This window comes from Aulostomus chinensis, chromosome 9 (genome assembly GCF_037954235.1).
Source record: "Aulostomus chinensis isolate RoL2024-O1b breed Wild chromosome 9, RoL_Achi_v1.0, whole genome shotgun sequence".
Taxonomy (NCBI): domain Eukaryota; kingdom Metazoa; phylum Chordata; class Actinopteri; order Syngnathiformes; family Aulostomidae; genus Aulostomus; species Aulostomus chinensis.
In genome coordinates, this window is record NC_141328.1 from 14,922,626 (window position 1) to 14,945,679 (window position 23,054).

Consider the following 23,054-nt stretch of genomic DNA (forward strand, 5'->3'; position numbering starts at 1 on the left):
CTGGATGCCTTGGCCATATTGAGATACACCACCATGTTGGTTCCAGGTTGGGGGGGGGGGGGGGGTGAGTAAAGACCAAATGTCTCCCAAGTAAGTCACATTCTAAGGATCATTTGCTTGTTTCACACTAGAGAAACCATTGTTTTATGATAACAGGTACATGTGATGTTAAAAAAAAAGTTTTCCTTAACATGTGCTGGCGGACCTACAGGCTTATGGTCAATGAAGGCCATGCTGCACGTGGTACGGCGAACCACTTAAGCGCCACGGCCACCTTTGTGTGTACTTGGGGGGGAACAATGCTGGCAGTTGCCTCAGGGCAAGTTCCCCAATGCCATCTGCAGGAAGACATGGGTATCAGTATGATGGTGAATGGCATATCCTGTACACCCTGAAAGTCAAAATGTCCCCTTGTGATGATCTTATCTATGGTGAACTTGGACACATTGTATGTTAATAAGTATTATTATTATTATTATTATTATTATTATTATTATTATTATATCAAAAACAGAACGGTCGGTTACCGGGGGAGTCTCCTGCTGTGGAAAGAGACTAAGATGACAAGTTGAAAAAACATTTGTATATACAAATGTTTTTTCAACTTGTCTTCCAATGGAATATAATATCATCATGGATCTCTTTTGTCAAGCAAATATTGGATGAATGTGGGTTTTCTTATATGTGGATAGAACAGAGGTGTAATAATGTTAAATTGCTGAAGATGACAGTTGAGCCCATGTTAAAAGATCCATCCATCCATTGTCGTCTTCCGCTTATTCCTTACTAGTAAGGGTCGCGGGGGGCTGGCGCCTATCCCAACATCTACGGGTGAGAGGTGGGGTTCACCCTGGACAGGTCTCCAGTCCATCACATAGAGACAGACAACCATTCACACTCACATTCATACCTACAGTCAATTTAGAGTATCAATCATATGATGTCTTTGGACTGTGTGAGGAAGCTGGAGTACCAGAGAGAACCCACACAGAAACAGGGAGAACATGCAGACTCCACACAGAAAGATCCTGTGCCCGAGCCGGGACTCGAACCCGGAACCTCCTTGCTGTGAGGCCACAGTGCTAACCACTGCACCACCGTGCAGCCTTGTTAAAAGATCAGTTTATACAAAACTGGCACCATGAACTCCAGACTATGACCTCATGTGACTTTTATTGTGAATTCAAAAGGACTTTAAATTTTAGAAATACTTATTTACTATCTTGTGTCTTTCTCTTTGATCTATGACAATCTATTTTGGGTTTTCACCATGTTTTATTATTTTTGTACTATTGTATTGTTTTGTACTCCATACCACAATTAGTGGTTGAAAGCTAATAAATATGAGAATGAGTAAAAGTATGATTTCGTCATTCAGTAGCCAACAGCTCAGAGGCACTCATCAAGAGTGCATGCTATCCTTGCCAAACCCACATGGTGGGAGAGGGACTGTCGATTGAGACTCTGAAAGAAGTACAGTATTAGTATTAGTTAGTAGTATAGTACAAGAAGGATATCTTACCTGATGTTTATTCCTCCAGGACCAACTTCAGCTTCTGCTCCAGTTTCGCCAAGTGCAGGACCTTCTCTGCATAAAAGGGGAGCAATATCTCAAACAGTTTTAATGCAGCGCCCCCATATAAGACGAGGAAGTCCTGTGCAATCTATGAAATTAGTACATCTTAAATCAAATAAAATGTGGCACACTACCAAAACATTATAAACAACAAGTTATATACATGTAAGGACAGTATGCCCTCTCACCATGCGTTGAGTCGTCAGGTGGGGAAGTGTTCCAGAAGTTTGCTAATGGCCCAGTTGTTGTCCCTAATCCATCTGGCCCTGTAGACTGCTGTGTCCTCCATGTAGCACATTACCTGGCTGGGCGGTTGAGAATTATTTCTCAACCATTCTTTCAGCTGTTCTGCACACACAACTGATAGGGTACATTCTGCAAAAAAAACACAAGAATGTTGCCAGTCATTAAAATATGGATGTTTTAGATTATCAGATATCCCTTTCAGCAAAATTTTATGTTTTGAAAAAGCTCTAAAACAACTCTATAAAACACTATTGTGTATTGTCTGGTCATAAATGCTAGTTCCACAATTCCTTTCATCGCATTCAATAAGGCTCATTTCAGATTTTCTGTCTGTGACAGCACGTGTTACATTTTGGTAAAACCCAAATGAGAAAATTTGCCAATTGTTGACAGTAACTTAACCCCTGAAGGATCACTGCCTTTTTCAGTGATTTTTGTAAAAACGCCATGTCAACATTCAAAGCAGCACAGATGCCACATAGTTCAAGACTCAGATGTGTTCTTGGTCTCTTTGGAAAAGTAACATTCTCAGGTGTCTTGCAAAAGTATCCATTTGATTCTGTGATTTACTGACAAGGAGATACAGTGGTTATAAATGGTTTTTAGTTCCGCCCGACTACTCTGTCTGATTATTGACTATGAAAAACTAGGTCTATGACCAGCTAGGGCTGAACAGGCATCACTAGTCTACAGACACAGGGTCTGACCTCATTGAGTCCAAATCTGAAGTCAAAATATCAAAAAATGACCTGTATGTTTGGCACAAAAAATCCTACGAGTCATCCAATTGGTCCTATTTGGAGACTCCAAAAGGCCATCTGGATACCCAAACACAAAAACATCAGATCCCTTTGCCTAACAAACATAATCTTGGTCTCTAATGAAAACTAATACTGACATTATGCAGCCTTACATATTTTTGGTCATTTTAGGCTGGAATAACAAAGGCCAAAGTTTTTTGTTTTTTTTTTACCTGAGGATGCAGGGAGCACATAGTGCAACAAAAAAATATATAAATAACAAATAGAACAAAATATAAAACACTGAAAGTGTTCAGAAATTGCTGTGAGTGCCACGCATTGTAGCAGTCCTTACTGATGACAAAACAAAGGGCTACGTGGCATGGCACGCACTTGACCGTTGTTGTTTTTTTGCACAGTGGACACACCTCCGCCTCAAAATAGTTCCTTCTTGGCTGAAGAACTGGAGCTTGTGGCTAGCATGCTGTGGAGCTGGTGGAGGTGCCAATGGGGGGGGGGGGGGGGGGCTTTGGGCTGCCTTCAATCCAACACCAGGGCCTCACAGAAATCCTTGTGGCTAAGGGGAGTCCTCTCCTTCTCCCTGGCGAGATCCCGATGTAGAATGAAGGCATTTACAATGGCTATATCCAGGAAGTGGTAAAAAAAAAATGACCGATACCACTTCCTGGTCTTGTGTAGTGTTTTGTAATACCTGATTATTGAATCCGAGAGATCCACTCCACCCATGTGCTGATTGTAGTCACTGACTACAGGTGGAGAGGGAATTGCTTGCTCAGTCCAATGACCGTCAGCCCCCTCACCTTCCGCTGCACTACACTGTTGTCATGTGTTGTGTGGATGGTGGAGCAGAACAGCACTTGTCTGGTGTCCATCCACTGGACAAACAACAGTGGAGCCTCGCTGATCCAGCGGATGGTGCCCTGGGGTGAATTTGTCCGCAGACCACCCTCCCGCTTGTGGGGGAATCCCACATGATTCTCCCGGATGGTCCCAAAGGCCCAGATACGGCATGAACTGGAGGTCTTGGAACAATGCGGGGCTGGTATAAAAGTTGTCACAAAACAACTTATAGCCATGCCCCGGCTCTGCAGGATTTACAAGGGCCATGACAATATCATAACTCCCCCTAGCCCCCTGACGACTGGTGCACTCTAGCCTTGATATGTTAAAATCCGATGTATAGCTGTTGGAGGAGTCCACCAGCACAAAGCGTTTATAGCCCCACTTGGTGGGCTTGTCCCTCATATACTGATGGAGGGCTCTATGGGCCTTGCTCTTCACCATCCTCTCATCCACGGAGATGTTCTGCTGCGGATGGTATCGAGCCTTGCAGGTGGTGTGAATGTTCTCATGTAGGGACTTGACCTTGCAGAGCCGGTTGTACTCTGCTGTGCCCCTCAGCCCGTTGGTTTCATCGTCATCAGGGGAGCTAAGGTGGAGGGTGCGGGACTCTGCCATGAACTTCTGTACTGACAGAGAGGGAGGGAAGGGCATGCAATACAGGTCAGACCTCCTTCAATAGTCCTTGATGGACTTGATCTCCACCAGCCCCATGTAGATTACCATGGCGATGCACAAGCACAGATCTCCAACAGTTATTGGCTTCCATGCTGCAAGGTGATCTCGCTGGCCATACAGGTTGGATTTCGTTGCTGCTCAGTCAGGTGTCCAGCACATCCACCCCTTGCCATGGTTCTCCCTGTTCAGACAGCTTCTTCCTCACCCTCACTCGTCCCCTTCCTTGTCCTCTCCCTCATCCTGCTCCTCTCCCTCTGGCTGGCTCTGGGGGGGGTCTACATCTTCCTGGTGGGGGCTACTCACCGGCAGGTATGTCAGTAGGTTATGACAGGAGTGTCAACAAAAATGTGTGTATGGGGAAGAATCTAAAGGGGTAAAAAAAAAAAAAATTCTCTAAATTTAAAAAACAAACAAAACAGAAAATAAACACCTTGTGGCAGTCAACTGATTCTAAAAAAGTTGATAACCCCAATGAAATGTATAAACTTTCATCCTATGAATACGACTTGGCAGCATGGAGGGGATGGTGATCAAGCAGCTCTCTGACATCTACAGCTACCAAAACTGGAGTGGAAGTCACACTATAAGCACGTAAATGCCTATCAAACCATTGTGTTTCCCACTTCATGACCACAAGCTTTATTGTTGGTGTGACTGATTTTTGGTCCAGGAGCAAGACTGATTTGTAGGAGTCCAAATTGAGGCTCTCCATCTTGATCATAGGTGAGGAACACACTCATGCCACCTCTGTAGTCAGTTCCCTTCAATGTAATCCAGGCTGGCGCATACAATTCACTGAGAAGGGGTATACCGTCTAGCCCACTTTGGTTTCTTTCCTTAATGTTGATGAGAAATGTGGTGTGCCGTGGGCCGACTTTAATATTCTGAGAAAGAATAGTTCCAGATAGGAAATTGTAGCACTGCATCATGTGGTGGCAAAATGCCATTGTTTTTGAAGTTGCATGTTGTATAGCTAACGTGTTTGAAAAATGCATGCTGTGCTTCAAATCTCATTGCCCAGAACTGCCTCAACGGTCTGAGTTTTAGAATGACTCGTGGGTAGTGGATCATGAAGTGGTGTTTTGGCCGCAAATGTAAATTAGGGGAGATCTCCAAGAAGAGGGAGTGATGCTCTTCAATGATTCTGCTGAAGTACTGTGTTGCTGCTACAGTAAGTGAAGGAGAAAAGATGAACTCCATGCAGTGGAGCAGGAGGAGTAAAAGTTCCAAATGCTTGTTATCCATGGGGATTAGGTCACCTATCATTGTGGGTAGTAACCCAAGTAGGCACCATTTTGAGATGCTGACTGCCGCATGGAGCCTTCAGGGTTTATGAGCTCATTCTTGCTTGCTTGGCAGAGGGTTTGTTAGACTTGTTGCAATATCCATAATCAAAACTTGTGATTCTGTAATTTAACTTTGAGTGTCAGATGCTTTTGCTCGATTAGTGAATTCAGTACAAGTTTCATCTCATAGGGCCCCACTCCTTTCAGTACATCATGCATGATGTCAACTGCTACATTGTTTGACACATGATAAAAAGACAAGTTGTTCAAGACACTGGGGCTTTTTAGGCCTGTCTTAGAGGAGTCAGCTGTAACTAAATCTGCCTCATAATTGGGCTGCTGCATTATCAGATTTGTATACGGCTAAAAGGAACTGTGACTGCAAAACTGATAGAAAGTCTGGGGGCAAGCTCTTCAAGATGAAATAAATAAGTCCCAACTTGTGAATCCCAGTCTTGGAACCAAGTGAATTTACTATCTCACAATCATCTTGGTAGATCAAAAGTGGATTGAAACCTCGTTTTTGAACAAGGGATGTGTTTTACAAAACTCCGCATCAAAAACATCCTGAATTGCATCACCATCTCTGCGCTTCCGACCCAGCTTGGCCTGTAAAATCCCAGGAATTTCTAGAATCTTGGTCAAGACGCTCTAACGGTATACGGTGATATGAATCACGAACTCTGACTTGATGGACAACACCAGTGGCAGAAGCTGTTGATTGAACATAAGAAATCCCTGACAATAGTAGCAACTGACTGAACAAAGTTTCCTGATCCGGCAACATATTGCATGTGTTTGTAGTCTGTCTCCATCCCTTTGAAAGGTTCAGCTGATTCTGAGAACTCCACGCCGAGCTCTTGTACTTCTGGGCTTTGATCAAGACCAAACTGCTGGCATAGAGACATGGTCTTTGAATGCAGTCTGCTGAAAATATCACCAATTAAACTGGAAGTATGCTGAAACACAAAGGTTAGGTTTGAGAATGTCATAGAAGATTTGGATCTAAGGTGAGCTATAAAGAGGGCCACTCGATTAATAATGGATTCTGGCTCTAGCTCATTCCAAACCTCATCAACTTCCTCATCTCCCTTTTCTGGATCCTTTTCAGCATTCAGCATTTCGACACTTGGTACATCAATAGGGGGGACTGGACCTGCACATGGGGCTGGGCCTTCAAGGGGGTCCTGAATAGAGGTGGGATAAAAATGTCGATATACCAATATTTTATTGATATACATTTGTAGGAAAGATTATCGATACATATATCCCAGTATCAATCTTTTAAAATGAATAAGATTTTACCCATTCATTTTTTTTGTTTTGGTTTGCCCCTTTAGTCTCGCGTGATTTAATGCTTAGTGCAGCGTCATTGCAGTCAGATGATCAGATCTCACAAGATCTAGGCCATGTTCCTCCGATCAGAGAACAACAAGATGGCGGAAGCGCAACTTAAATCGCCGGCAAACTTAAGAGCCGATGTCTGGCAGCACTTCGGTTTAAGAAGCAAGAAAACTGCGCACAACTTGACAAAAATGATGCTCTGTGCAAAATGTTTAAAGTAGAGATTTAGTACAACGGAAATACAACTACTCTCCGGAGCCATTTGTTGAGGCATCACCCAAAGTGTAAAGGACTCAAATTCATAATGCACAATAGTTTACAGTTAAAAATGAATGTTTATATTGTAGCGTAGGTAAATGAAAACAAACGTTGGGCACCAGACAGGAACACAATGACCCTATCAATTTTTCTTTAAATTCATTTGTCTTCACAAGCTTTTTTTTCTTTCAAAACTCAAAAACCTCACTACGAAAGAGTCCACAGATGGTTAACTTAAAGTATTCAGTTATCAATTAAAGAAAACACAAATATCAACAATACCAAACACAAAATGACATTCACAACCTTTTAGGGTACACTGGTGAATGAACAGTGAAATAAAAATAAATTGTCCCTTTTTTTCAGGTGAGAATGAGTGTGTGTGTGGGGGGGGGGGGTGGAGAAGTTCACATTTCAGTTCGTGTATAATTTATCCAACTGTCCATATATTGTAGGGGTCTGGTATGTGTGTGGGGGTAAATGAAGGGGAAGATGGGGTTTGATGAATGAGGGGAGAGGAAGCCTGGAGGCTGATTAGCAGAGACATGCCACTTATCTGTTCAAGGGTTTGCCGACCAGTATTGCTCCACATGCCACACCAAAGGAATGATTTCTTTCAGCACACGTGTGGTAGATTTGGTCCTTTTGCTCTGAATGTTTTAGCTCTCAGCTTCAGCTCAGTGGTCTTCTGCCCAGCTCACGTCCTTCTCCCAGCAGCCTTTGTTCTGCTGTGACCCTTCTCCCCATCTCCCAACTCACAGGTGCATTTGATGATCAGTCTAGCCCCTCCCCTTACCTGTGGAGAGGAAGTGCAGACTGCCTTCCTGCCACAATATTGTTATGCTGCTTTTATTTTCTTATATCATTTCAACACGGAAATGCTGATATTTTGTCATATCCTGTTAACACGGAAGTGCTTCTAGTTTCAAGAGACGAAGAGGGAAACTTTTATAAACAAAGAAAAGGAGCAGTACACAGAGCACTACAGAAAATTAAGGACATAAGGGGAGAGTAAAAGGAAGTTTTAGCTCCAGTTGAAAGGGCAACAAGGTAATTTATCTTATTTGTCTGTAAATTTGAGTTCATGAGTTTTTAGCACTAACATTGTTTGAGCTAACTGTAAATAAATATATTGTTTGCTTTGTGTTTTCTTTGATTTCATGCAGCTCTTACGTTGGTCTTACGTCGGTTTATGGACAAAATGCAAGGCTCAATAAAACTACACGATGAGACCATCAGTCTAGACTTGTTTATTTGGACTGGGACGCTACACAGAGTATACTCAATAACCAGTCACTGCAACACCCCTTGCTGGTGAAAGCATTTGGGACGAAGGTTCCGTCCACGTCTCCACGTGCAGAGAAAATCACTTCGGCTCTGGCAATTTTTGTCTGCAAGGATCTCAGACCAGGGGCTGCACGGTAGTGAATCGTATTGGAAATCATATCGACTTGGGACCTAGTGTATCGAAATCATATCATATCGGGAGGTCAGTGGCGAAACCCAGCTCTCGTCCTGAAGATTATTTCTGTCTCCATGGCCCTTTTCCAAGTGTCTTCTGTAAGACCAAATGGAAGAAAATGTCCTACCACAACCACTTTCACGACACTGGAAATGTGTTGATGCTGAAGAAACATGGTGTACTGACCGTTAATGCATGAAGACCCTTGGTACCCCCTGAAATTACTCTTTTGCATTTAAAACAAGTATATGCTGTCTTCCGTGAGTAAACTTATCAAAGTCAAAGTCAGCTTTATTGTCAGTTTCTTCATATGCACCAGACATACAGAAGAATCGAAATTGCGTTTTTCTCTATCCTACAGTGAAGACAGGACATCTACTGACACTGAGGTAGACTCAACACTAAAGTGCACAAGCACAACAAATAAGGACAGACATACAGACAGCTAAAAACAGATAAAGTGCACAGTGGTTGAAGACATTTACTGATCCTATAAAAAGATATGATGAAAGATATATATATATATATATATAAACAATTTCACAATAATATAATAATAATATATATAAACAATTTCACAGTATAAAAAGGAGTCAGTAATAGCAGCAGAAGTTATTTGTTGGCAATAAATAAGTATATTGTTAAATATATTGTTGGGGGTTTAGTGCAAAAAGACAGTCCTTCATTCTGTGGGGGATGTGATTGGGGGGTTTCAGTTACAAGTCCTCTAAATTGTTTAAAAACTTGAGCCTGCGACCTGCTCTTGGGATGGGCTGGTTGATGGTAACCTTATCTAAAAGATAGAAGCTCTTCTCATCAATGCCCTCCTCTGAAAGACAGAAAAGAAAAAGACGTTTTTTATTTTTAAAACAAAAATGAATTGCAGTTGTCAACTCCATCATTGTGTGGCAGCAATGCCGTCATAGGAACGCTGACTCCTAAAGTCCAAGGCCTTTCCCAAACTCTTATCCAAGGAGTGTAGGCACAGCCTGATACATCCTGCACAAACTTCTTTACTTTGCTCTGAATAAAAGTTACAACACTATCATACGATTCTACATCAGGCTAAAACTTCATGATAATAAAACAAAAATGTGTTACGTCTCCTTACCCCTAGCCGAGCCGGGTCATAACACAGGGTGATCCTGGTGCACTTAGCGGGCAGTTTTTATTCTCAAACGCCACAAAGTACAGGGAGCACGGGCACACAGGGCCAAATGAAAACAGCGAACAACAATAAAGTAAAACAACTCCACCGGAGCCACTTCACCATGCAGGGCAAACGAAAACAGGAAACCACAAGAAAATGAAACAACACCACCGGAGTGACCATGCCACGCAGGGCAAGCGAAACCAAAACAACGATTGGTAACTATCAAAAGATCACCCAGATCACGTTCAGTTATGTTTAGGGGATATTAAGGGAGCCACGCGAGGGACGACGTCCGCCACCGTGCAGAGTCGCCACCGGCATCTGGCCCCGCTCTCCATTTAAATCCTCCCGGTGCCACTGACTGACGGGATTGGCTGCGGAGGAGGCCAATCAGGGCGCAGGGCTGGCTCCGGGGCCGGCAGAAGCAGGTGAGGGAGAAAGAGGACCGCGCAGTGACGTCACAGGGCGCCGTCCGTAATACATGAATACATCAATAATATCACAATATTAATAGCATTTACCCTGCATTATGGATGATTTTAATTTGAATGCCAATGCAAACTTCTAAAGGGGCAGCACGGTGATGCAGTGGTCAGCACTGTCGCCTCACAGCAAGAAGGTTCCAGGTTCCAGCCCCGGCTCCAGCACAAGATCTTTCTGTGTGAGTCTGCATGTTCTCCCTGTTCCTGTGTGGGTTCTCTCTGGTACTCCAGCTTCCTCCCACAGTCCAAAGACATCAAGAGGGGACGAGGCTGATTGATACTCTAAATTGACTGTAGGTGTGACTTTGAGTGTGGAAGGAGCCATGAAGAAGTGATGCAGCCTCTTAATGTGACTTCTTAGAGCTATTGTAGCCACTGGGATAAGCGGAGTTCTAAGGAAGTTCTAACAAAACCTGTTAAATATGTAGGCATGTTTATGCTTTATTACATTTATGTTTTATTATCATGAAGTTTAGCCTGATGTAGAATCGTATGATAGTGTTTTATTCAGAGCAAAGTAATGAAGTTTGTGCAGGATGTACCAGGCTGTGCTTACACTTCTAAGATAAGAGTTTGGGAAAGGCCTTGGACAGTGAGGAGTCAGCGTGCCTATGCTCCCCCGCACACCCGTCCTTGATGGGAGAAGAAAGAGCAAGGTGTGAGGAGGAGAGGAGGAACTTTGTATATGTGATTGGGAGACACTGAGACTGTTCACTGCAGATGTAGAACTTTGCCTGTACTCCTTTGTAGGAATTTTTCAACAAGTCATCATTAATCAATCAGAAGGACCCACAGAGTATATGTATTGCGCTGTTCAAAATCCGGAGAGGACACCTTCCAGTTGGTTCAAAAGAATTTATTCAGATTAACAGGAAAGAATACAGAGCTCTGGAGATCGTCTTCCCCTATGCTGGAGTCAGCATACACAGATGCGTCGTCCCTGGCGTTGGGGCAAGAAGTTCAACGATCTAACTATCTTCTCCAGTTTTTATGTGTTACAAGGAGGTGCTTATGTGATCGCTTCTGCGTGCAAGTGTGTATTTTTGATCTTCATGTCTGTTGCAGGATCTTCTGTCTGACCCCATGCCAGTCCCTTCTGGTCCATCGTGGCCTTGTTGTTGCAGCTGTGAAGATTAAAACCTCTTTCCGATTTACGGCCATGCTCTTATCTTTCACGGCCTCATCCCACCATAGAAATTCTTGTGGACTCTGTTCTGACTTAATTGGCTTGAGGGAGTGATGCTAGCATGAGCTACACTCCCGCTATTCCCTGTTGTGACCTTTTCACCTGTCCACTCTAAACAGTCTGGTCTGTGCTTCACTGCTGATAGTAAGTGTTTTTCTGTTGTCTTATATCTTGGAATGTCTATCTGTGTTGTCTCCAGTATTTATAAGTTCCTTCCTAGAATTGCAATGGCACCAACTAATCCTGGTGCTTTGGAGATTTGTAGGACCCCTCTGTAAAACACCTTTTACTACTTCCAGATGTTCAAGAGGTCAAATAAGGTGACTTGCAGCTAAGTCATCGATTCTGCCTGGGATGCATGAGCAGGAGATCCCGGTACCGCTACTAACACTAAAGAAATACATTGATGAACTAAATACAGTGTTGGACCCTTTCCTACCTCTTTGGGAACTGCCACAGAAACATCTTTATTACAACTACCTTGTGTGTCCTACATTCTATTTTAAGTGAATGTATGTATAAATTTAACTACAGTTTAAGCAAATATATATAAATTTGTCTACACCTTGCAGCAATTAAAACTTTAATTGAGATCTCCATCTCTGAGAATTTGATTTTCTGTGTTGGGAAATTTTGTGGTACGAAGTAACAGCAAAAATACAATCTTTATCTTACAGAAATAATTTCCTGACATAATTGGTCTTTCGAGCCGAATGTACAATATCTGGATGCCTGAGGAAGCCCTGGACGCTTGAGAGGACAAACTCCGTGCACGGTCAGACTAAGGTCTGCATTGGTCATCCTTTTCTGGGACCGTGATGGCCGACGGGGCTCTCTGAGGGTGCCCGGTGACGCACATCCACTTCGTTGGTGAGTATAGAGACGCATAAAGACACAGCACATGGAAGAATAGCTACTGCAGTTACATCGCAAAGAAAAGGTTGAAAATCCTACAAGGGTTTGAGTCCCATAAAATAGTTTGTAAGTCAGGCACACACAGTGACGTCAGGACGGGAATGCGCTGATTAGGAGAATTTACCGGGTCAGTTCCTAGCAGGTACTCCAACCTCTCCCCCACGTAATACCAGTCTGTGATAGAGATGGTGAGGGCACAAGTTGGACAGGGGAATTGACCTCCTAATGTGAGATTAATGTTCTTCTAACTCAACTGAGGCCTTGCACGTGCGCGCGCACACACACACACGCACACACACATGCACAAACATACATTCGTGGGAGTGAATGTGGTAATTTCTTGAGGTTTGAAGCCACAGTAGGTGGTATCGGAATTACAGTTTGTTGTTTTATCTTGTGTTGACTTTTATACTGGTGAGGAGAGGGCTGAGGGCGGACGCCTGAGGTTGGTTTCAATCTATAAAATTGATCTCACACCGTGTCTGCGGTGTAGAAGGCCGGATCAATAACCTCCTCTTCTCTCGTGCCAGTGAGCTCAACATAAGACAGTTGTAATGGGGAACTCAAATGGGAAAAATAAGAACCAGAATTAAAGAAATCCAAAGTGGAATGCAAACAGGATCATAACCATATTGAAGGTGAATATAGTGCGCAAGCCTGTAAATTTTAGAAACCGTGAATAAAAGATACTAGCACTCCATTTGATGGATCATTGGATAAACATAAATGCAATGCACTCCTTGTTACATTGAAAGATAAACATAAGAAGAAAGGTAGTGCTCATCCTGAAGTTCAGTGTGCCATGAAGTGGGCTTCCACTGCTTCTATGGATGTTAAATAATGGACAGATGCACAACAACAGAGGAAATCTGAAAAAGTTTTGAAAGACTTAACAACCCTTGCACTATGAAGAAATCTTTTACCAGAGACCTGAAAAGAGAGGGCCTTACCACAACCAGAGAGGCAGAAGTGGAGGTAGAGGCCGAGGAAGAGGGAGTGGAGGACCACGTAGATGGGATCAGGCAGGTGACAATTATGGACAACAGAATGACAGACAGGAAGAGGTGTTATGACTGTGGTCGGCCTGGACATTTTGCCAGAGACTGTCCACATAAAAAGAAAGAACAGAGATATGAAGATGACCATCAATGTTGACCTTCCCGCAGATGCAAAACCATGATTACAATTCAAAAGATCACGATCCAAATCAATGTAAGACAGCATGACTAGGCGGCAGTGACATTTCCCCAACAGACCAGGTGATCCTGGATGAAGAGACTAGACTGTTAGAGGAAGCAATGACTCACAGACATGACCCTGAACCATCACTGGCAAACTCGTTCACCTCTGATCATTTTGACTGTAGCAGGCAGTGACGTAGAGTTTCTTTGCGACCCTGGAGCTACACGCTCCAGTCTAAATAACCTCCCTCCAAAAGTAAATAATAGAATAGAATAGAATTCAACTTTATTGTCACTGCTCATGTCACAAGTACAGAGCAACGAAATGCAGTTGCAGTTGCAAGCCGTCTCCTGATGCTATCTCAATTAGAAGCGCTAACGGGGAGCTGGACAAATCACACCTGATGATTCCAGTTGCTGTGACTGACCCAGTGACTGGACTAACATCCACACGTAAGGCTCTGATGGACTTATTGTGTCCTCTGATGGCAAAATTTGCCTTCCTTCCTCACTCTACTCGTGGGCTGCGCATGTGACCCACTCTTTGGCTCTCGTGTCGACAGGAGGGATGTGTTCCAAAGTCACTTCTCTATTCCATGCTCAAAATTTTGCAAAAATTGCTGATAAAACAGTAAAACAATGCCTGATATGTTTGAAATATCCCTCGACTGTTTACATGTACATACTGTTTATATTTATATCCCTGTATTTTAAAGTTGTATTTATATATACCCCTCCATTAGTGCAATATCTCCCACCCTCAGCAGCAGTTTACAGAGTGTTTATATTTGATTTTGCATCTTATTTATATAGATATATGTCCATACCTATTCTGTTACTTGATTTTATTTTATTATTCTCTTAGTTTTCTAATTACCTTAGCTTATACCGGGACCTGAGTCCTAATTTCGTATGACTAACATGCAAATGTGAAATGGTATGACAATGAAGATGCTTGAATCCTTGAATACAATGTTCAAGGAGCCACAAGAATGAGACAAGGCTCACTTCCTGTTCCTGGCTACTGGCTGCAAGAAATCAACATGTCATTCCCAGTCCTCTCGTGAATGACAGTGTGTTGTTTCCTCATGTTTCACCACGATTCTTAAACCAGACTGTTGGAAAGAACCTACCTGCTGCCTGGTGGGTATGGCCTCTGTGTGGCTGTTGTTCCCTCTGACCACTCCTTCATTTTGGCCTCTGACATCTCGACTACCCTGAGCAGCAGGACTCGACGTTCCTTTCAGAGACATGATTCTGTCTGGGGAACTGACATCCCATCTGACCATAAATTGTGGTCTGACGGTCATTTTATCACTTTTCCCATGGCTTGGTGTTGGTAAGGTGATCCTATGGATTGAAACACTGGACTACAGGTTGGGATCTTTTGTTAATCTGTCTCTCAAGGTCTGTACTGGAGTACATGAAGAGTTGCAGGCGTTGAGACTAATGGAGTTGCAGGACCACCCAGTGTTGGGTCAGCTGACAGCGTCAGTGTGCTATTGTGGGCGTGGCATGTTGTTCTTTCATTCCAGCTAACGACACAGACAGAGGCATGATACACCAGTCAATTGCAAATCTGACTGCTCTGTGAGATGTGATTGATGGGGATCATGTGGCAAAAAGTGACTTCCTGGTTTGGCTGTGTAACGAAGAGCCCTTTGTTACGATAGTAATGTATGAAGGTTGCACCGGGGTTGTTTTAACAGTACTTCACAATTAGCACAGCACTTTAATAATGGCACACGCACTTTAAGATCGGCACTTTATTGAGTGTTGCACAGTAAATTACAGAGCGGATATGCACAAGGCTCCCTATCCAGCTTGCGGCATCTTTATTTATTGATTATGTATATTTATGTATTTATATAACCGTGCCTTGGTGGCGGTGGTCCTCAGGCGGGTGTGTCTGCGCCGGTGTCGCTCCACCTGTCGGGAGAGAGATGTGACGATGAGGACTGGAGGCGTCGAGCAGCGGAAGGAGGTTTCGGGGTGTCAAAGCTCCACAGGGTAGAGTGCAATAGGGTGCCAGTGTTGGATTGTGCCACTCACCTTTCTGTTGTGTCCTCAGGTGTCCGCGTTCAAAAGAGTCCGGGCGGGTACCGTCACCGGATAAATGTTCTGGGAGAGACCACGGTCAGAATGGAGAGGGGGGGTGTTGCTGCTGGAATCATCTGGGCAAATTTAGTATATTGGGGAGTTTGGCCAATTTTTAATGACCCATATCCATAAATCATAGGTGAATTTTAGACTGGTAATTTCTGGGGGTTTTTTTATGTGGTGTTGGGAGCTAAGAGATTCTGGGGATAGAGGGAGATCCCTGCTCTTGGTAGGGGCCAGGGGGGAAAATTATTCAAGCGGGTATATAAGGCGCCAGTTTCCATCTGCCCGGGTTGATGGTTGAACCTCTGTCACATCTGGTTGTACACCTGATTGCCTAGGAATAAAAAGGTCTTCTTGGAAGGAATTGCTGTACCGGACTCTTTCTGTTCATTCCATGTCACCTCCACCGCAAGGAGGGTCAACTGTTCACAGGCTGACTTCTGGCTCCTGGCAACAAGTGCTCCTTAAATTTCTGACACCTGTTTTCGTAGTGTGATTGCTCTTCTATTTATTCACATCCTGCATTCTGCCCTGCCTGAGAGATATGATGACGTGTATGGTCTCAACCCAGGTTTCCACACAACTGTTTTTCATGTCTCCCACTGCTAATTAATAACCTGTCCCCACTGTACCTCCCATGTCTGATCATGAATAGCCTATTCTGAAATTTTGTTCTGCGTCCACTATTCTGCTAGTTCTAATATACACCTTCTGGTGCAACCTAGACACATCATCAGTGTTGTATCCTGGGGTCACGGGGTGTTTCGGGTCTCACAACAGACACCCTCGCCCAGGCGACCCAGCCGGGGTGATCAAGTCCCGGCTTGTGTCTAGGTAGCTTTTGTGGTCCACGGATCGCCCCGCTTGATCGAGTCCTCCATCCCTTGCTTCGGCATTCACCTGCCAGCTCCTCGCACTTGGCCCTCTTCCTCTCAAAGGCCTCCTCCATCCGGTCTTCCCAGGGGACAGTCAACTCCAGCAGGACCACCTGTCTTGTTGACTCTGACACTAGGACCATGTCAGGCCTGAGTGTGGTCACTGCAATGTTCTCCGGGAACTTGAGCTGTCTCCCTAGGTCGACCTTCAGCTGCCAGTCCCGAGCTGTTGCCAGCAGCCCCCCTGCCTGACTCCGGAACTGCTGGGGCTTCTCCCCAGCCCTAACAAAGGCGATGTACTGCCTTGATGGTTGCTGGCCTTTACTGGTGGAGATCCCTGTGCAGATGGCCTCTGCGATGACCCGCAGCACTTGGTCATGGCGCCACCGGTAACGGCCATCCCCCAGTGCCTTAGGGCAGCAGCTCAGGATGTGCTCCAGCGATCCAGTTCTTTGGCAGAGGGGGCACAGTGGGTTCTCGGCCAAGCCCCAGCGGAAGAGGTTGGACGGACTCAGGAGGACGTCGTACACCGACTAGATGAGGAACTTAATCCGGTGTGGCTCAGATCGCCATAGCTCTGTCCACGTTATCTTCCGGTCAGCTGCCTCCTCCAATCGGGTCCACCCCCCCTGCTGCCGCATCCCTACTGTCCTACTGCAGCGGGCTTCCTCCACCCCTGCTCGGACCTCCTCCTGGATCAGCAGCCACCTTTCCTTCCCCTGGGTCTTGTTGAAGGAAGGTCTTGGGTTACTCCCGAGTCCTGCCCGTCTAGAAGCCACTTTTCCAACCAGCTCGCTGTGCCGCAAGCGGGATTCAGCCTGGTCAACCGCCTCTTGAGCCCTCCACTTCCTGCCAGTCCTCACTTCTATGCCTGCCGAGGAGACTTTGGTGTCACTGGAGTCTCTGTACAGCAGCACCTCTCTTGCTCGGGTGACCATAAACTCCTCCATCAGACTACTGAAGGGCAGTTTCAGCTTGTTGTTCCTCCCGTACAAGGCGATGCTGCTGAGGCTTCGTGGAAGGCCCAACCACTTCCGTAGAAAGGAGCTGACCTTCCTCTCGAAACACTCGACGGTGGTCATCGGCACGTCGTAGATCAGCAGTGGCCAGAGGAGTCGTGGCAAAATGCCATGCTGGTAGATCCAGGCTTTAAACTTTCCTGGTAACCCTGACTTATCCACTGCTTTCAGCCAGGTTCCCAACTCCTCAGATGTAGCTTGGAGTGCTGTGGTGTCCTTCAGGGTGCAGTCGTAGATCTTGCCTAGACTCTTAACTGGCTTCTCTCCCACAGATGGAATCTGGGTGGCCCCTATTGAGAAGCGAAACCGCTCTGTAACCTTCCCCTTCCTCACCACCAGGGACCTGGACTTGGCTGGCTTGAAGTTCATTCGGGCCCAGCTAATGAGGCGCTCAAGGCCTTGGAGGATCCATCTACAGCCCGGGACTGATGTTGTGGTCACTGTCAGATCATCCATAAATGCTCTGATGGGGGGCTGCCGCATATCTGAGTTGGTTAGTGGGCCTCTGCACTCCACCTCTGCTGACTTCACCAACATGTTCATGGCCAAGGCAAACAATATCACAGAAATGGTGCATCCTGTGATAATGCCCTTCTCAAGCCGGTGAAATGTGGATGTTACTGTTCCAGAAGTGACTCTCAAACTGAAGCAGCTGTAGTAGTCCAGAATGACGTCTTTGATCTTTCCTGGAACGTGGTGTCGGTCAAGCGAGGTTTCCACCAGCTTGTGTGGAATGGACCCGTAGGCATTGGCAAGGTCGAGCCAAAGGACTGCCAGATCTCCTTTGCCCTCACGTGCCTCCCGGATCAGCTGGGTGACGACTCCTGTATGCTCGATGCATCCTGGAACCTTTGGGACTCCCCCTTTCTGCACAGAGGTGTCGATGTACCTGTTCCTCAGGAGGAACTCCGTCATGCGCTGGGCAACAATACTAAAGAATATCTTGCCCTCGACTGCTGGGCCACCTTCCCTCTTCTCCAGATGACTTTGAGGATCATCCATAGTCGCTTCAAGAGTCTAGGGCATCTCTTGTAGACAACATATGGAACTCCACTGGGGCCTGGCACTGATTTGGATCTAGCTGCCTTGACAACCTCCTCAACTTCTTTCAAAGTTGGGTCCTTGGTGTTAAATGCTGAGGTGGGTTCTGGCGGAGCTATCAATACATGTGTTTGTTTTGTTATTACTAATGTCTTTGCCTTTACTCCTTGCTGCAAGTAAAACTTTAATTAAGATCTCCGTCTCCGAGAATTTCATTCTGTGTGTTGGGAAATTTTGTGGAAAGAACTAAAAGCAAAAATGCAGTATTACTATCACTGAGAGGCTATGGGAATAAGTATGGTTTTGATAAACCAATGAAATGTTACCCATTTACTGAAAGAATTCAATTTACCTGTGCAGTTGTTCAGCAAAATAGCATAAATACCACCCCAAACACAGTCTCTGAATTTCAAGAGTGTGTTCAATGAAATTTCAGGTATTTCACATTTCAGAACATAAAACACTGTAACAATAATAATAAAGCCTAAAAAGAAGGAAGAGAACAAGGTATTTGTAGTCTTTCATCTTTATTAATCTGTAGGAACCTCACTCGGCAGCCCTGGTACAGGCACCCCTGCGGCACATCATGGACGAATAGCAGGAGAGCCCCCACTCTGCACACAGCAGACCACACTCAGGACCCAGCAACACGTCTGCTGCGAGAGCGAGGCTAATTAGCTTGCCTCGAAGTTGTAAAAAAAAAAAAAAAAATCTCAAACTTACACTCAAGGCAGTACACAGTCTCTGGTTCTCATAAGTAAAAGTGCGTTGGCTCAGCACAGTCTTTAGTTCAACATAAAAGTATAAAAAAAAACACATTCCATAACTTAAAGTACTCTTTTTCGTGCTTCCCTCAAAACAAATAAGGTCAACAGGAAATCAGTTCCTCTCCCAGGATATGAACAATTGAAAGCACAAATAACTATTATCATACTTCTTGGGTATAGAAAAACCCTTAAAATGTGTTAAAAAAGTACGCATAATGAAAGGACAAATAATGATGTTAAACATTTAACATCTTAATGGACAAACATTTTAAGAACACATTAAAATCACCTCAGAACCAGATATGCATCTTTAAACCTGAAATATATCACCATGAAAATGATTTTCATTTACTCGCTCAAAAAGGGAATCCAGTCATGTCAGTGATGTCCTGTCAAGTCACAGATATTCTGAGTTGACAGAACTGTAAACGCTAATATTCTTAAAATTATCTCACTTATTAATTAGCAAAGGAATGGCATCCAGTCATGTCATTAATCTCCTGTCAAGTCACAGATATTCTGAGTTGACAGAATTGTAAATACTAACATTCTTAAAATGATCTCTCTTATAAATGAGCACAGAAAACGAATCCAGTCATGTCAGTGATCTCCTGTCATGTCACAGCTATACTGAGTTGACAGAAATGTAAATGCTAATATTCTTATAATTATCCCACTTATTAATTTGTAAAGAAATGGAATCCAGTCATGTCATTGACCCCCTGTCAACTCACATATTTTTAGCTGACAGAGCTGTAAATGCTACCATTCTGAAACTGATCTCACTTATTGCCAAGTAAAAAAATAGAATCCAGTCATGTCAGTGATCTCCTGTCAAGTCATCGATATTTTGAATTGAATGAACTGTAAATGCTAACATTCTGAAAATAATATCACGTATTAAAAAGAACAGAAATGGAATCCAGTGATTTCAGTGATCTCCTGTGATGTCACAGCTATTCTGAGTTGACAGAACTGTAAATGCTAACGTTCTGATAATGATCTCTCTTATTAATTAGTAAAGAAATAGAATCCAGTCATGTCAGTGATGTCCTGTCAAGTCTATGATATTCTTAGTTGACAGAACTGTAAATGCAAACATTCGGAAATGATCTCATTTATTGACCAGCAAAGTAAAGGAATCCAGTCATGTCAGTGATCTCTTGTCAAGTCACAGAAATTCCGAGTTGACAGAACATTAAATGCTAAATTCTGAAATGATCTCATTTATTGACCAGCAAAGATAAGGAATCCAGTCATGTCAGTGATCTCTTGTCAAGTCACAGAAATTCAGAGTTGACAGAACATTAAATGCTAAATTCTGAAATAATCTCACTTATTGACTAGCACAGATAAGGAATCCAGTCATGTCAGTGATCTCCTGTCAAGTCACTGATATTCTTAGATGACAGAACATTAAATGCTACCATTCCGAAAATGATCTCACTTATTGACTAGCAAAGGAATCCAGTCATGTCAGTGATCTGTCAAGTCACAGAAATTCCGAGTTGACAGAACATTAAATGCTACCATTCTGAAAATGATCTCACTTATTGACTAGCAAAGGAATCCAGTCACGTTAGTGACCTCCTGTCAAGTCGCCGATATTTCGAACAGTAACTACAGCCAAAATAGCGTTAAGGTCAAGGGCGTAGATTTAGGGGGGTTTACAGGGTACAAGTCCTCCCCAATATTTACAAAAGGTGAATTTGTCCCCCAAAAAATACCATGAATGATAACTACTTCACCAAAATGGGCTTTTTGATAACTACTTCACCAAAATCGGCTTTTATAATAGCGCAAAGACTCTAAACAGTCATATTATGCATTAGATATATTTTAAATGGTTTTCAGAAAATTCATACAACCCTCTTTTGGAACATACCATTTTTGCCGCTTGGCCCGCCTTTTCCAATCTCCCCCTGCACCTCACTTTAGCTAGCAGTCAGGTCTGGCTACTATATGGAGTAGGAGACAGAGCCCCCCATCGGATGATGTAAGTTTTGAATTCCCTCAGAAATCCTTCAAAAAGTCCATAAATTCAACTCCCCTTTGTATAAAATTGCACCAGGAATCGTTTGCAACCATCCATGAAAAGATTATACCTTCCATTTTTTTGTTATAACCCAATTTTAATAATTGCAATTCTGTAAACACTCACTGACTCACTGAGACAGATGGACCTCACGTTAGCTCGCTACAGTACAGTTACCAGTACTTATTTGAGTGTTTACAAAATCCGATGTAATAAATCAGAAGGATTTTTGCTTCAAAGTGATCAGACTTGGGTCCCCTCTGTGTTGGAGTAACATAGCTAAGTTAGCTAGCTAGACTAACGTTAACTAGCTTCGCCCAGTTTTGGGTCGCCCCGTCAGTGCATTGCCTGGGCTACCTTATCACAAGCCGTTGGTGGTAACTGCGTGAGTTTAGCACCGACGGCTATCCTCTAATGTCTAGCTACTGTTACTACTGGCAATTTGTCTTTTTTTCAATAGACCTATAAATGGTAACCCTAATAGTGCAGTGAGTGAGTGTGCACATACAATATGGTAGATTTGTGTGCGCATACCAGGAGTGGCAGGATTGAATCCTGGCGGCGCGCCTGATAAAAGGGAAAATGGGTGTCTAAAAATCCACCAGAATGCAGGAAATTAAATGTATGAAACTCAAAATTTTCTGGGGGAGCCACCAAGCTACACGCCTGGTTAAGGTTGTCCCGACATCATTCCTGATGTCTCTGCTGTGAGCTGTGTGACAAGATGGAGGACAAATTGACTGTGGCTGTGTGTGCGTACCCAGTGCTGCATGGCACAATGTGTCAAGATTACCAGAATCGGTTGAAGAAGGAGCAGGCGTGTGAGTGAGGAGATTGGACTACCTAGTAAGTTACCAAAATATGGGTCTGTTGCGAATACTTTACTGTGATCAAAGTTAGCACTAACGTTAGCTCCGGTTAGCACAACCGGCTTTCCCAGCGTTTACTTGCCTGGGTTTAAATTAAACCGTTCATGTTTACGTATGTTTCTCGCAGGGGATGTATGCAGAAAAAAGTGGAAGAGCCTCAGGGACACCTCAACCCCTTTGTGACCCCGCGAGAGACCAGCAGCAACATGGGCAGAGGGGTCAAGGAAAATGGGATCCCAGAGTACAAAGAGCAGGATGCAGGGCAAGATGAGGATGAGGAGGCAGAGGCAGCAGCAGGGCCTTCAGGAATTGACAAAGGAGGTTGGTATACAAGTGAAGATAGGATATATTGGAACTGTACAGATATATAAATATGGGTGCATGAATAAAATGCTTTATGTGCTATAATAGACAAAGCTAGAATGACAAGTTTTATTGGACAGTTCATATATCTGCCTAAGAAAACATGACATTTGTTATATTGTCAACAGACAAACCTGATCAGTCATCGGCGGGCAGTGAGGTCGAGAGTGCTGCTGCTGCCTCTGCCTCAGAGAAACCACCCCCAGGTATTTATGACAAATTGGATTAAGTTTGCATGTTATTAGTGCACAAAGTAGCAGTAGTTTTAAAAAAATTTCCATTTCATACAGAGTCAAGGACGTGCAAGCGGACCAGGAGGAATGACAGGGAGAGGGTGATCGAGGAGCTTGAGGAGGGCTCCTCCAACTCCCCCACCTCCACTGACAGAGGACGAAGTGCTCCTGAAAAGCCTGCTTCCTTCATTGCAGAGATTGTCGCCCCAAAGGAAGGAATTTGTGAAATTTCTAATTTATAAATTGATATATGAAAACAGCACTTTTGAACTAAATTTGGAACTAGACTAATTAGACTGGGGCGACAATGAATGCAGGGAACGAAGCAGGCTTTTCATTGTCATTGTAAATAGTTTTTTATTTTAAGTTTTTCCTACAACT

General features: G+C 43.9%; 1 protein-coding gene, 1 long non-coding RNA gene and 1 pseudogene across 2 annotated transcripts in view; 1 reads left to right on the top strand and 2 right to left on the bottom strand.

The window, feature by feature from the left end:
• The window catches only part of LOC147255891 (uncharacterized), a 2,931-nt gene extending 1,059 nt beyond the window's left edge, over nt 1-1,872 (bottom strand). The window contains exons 1-2 of the long non-coding RNA XR_015117727.1: nt 1,765-1,872; nt 1,523-1,588 (exon numbers count right to left, since the gene is read on the bottom strand). This is a non-coding gene — a long non-coding RNA (uncharacterized LOC147255891). The remainder of the gene's footprint in view (nt 1-1,522; nt 1,589-1,764) is intronic.
• A 14,332-nt stretch (nt 1,873-16,204) lies between these two features.
• LOC147255892 (uncharacterized) lies at nt 16,205-19,161 on the bottom strand (annotated as a pseudogene).
• A 1,581-nt stretch (nt 19,162-20,742) lies between these two features.
• Nucleotides 20,743-23,054, top strand: LOC147255893 (uncharacterized). The gene is made up of 4 exons (XM_086212676.1): nt 20,743-21,169; nt 22,205-22,398; nt 22,569-22,646; nt 22,731-23,054. Exons 1-4 carry the CDS (start codon nt 21,165-21,167, stop codon nt 22,913-22,915), a joined length of 462 nt encoding a protein of 153 aa, XP_086068802.1. The 5' UTR covers nt 20,743-21,164; the 3' UTR covers nt 22,916-23,054.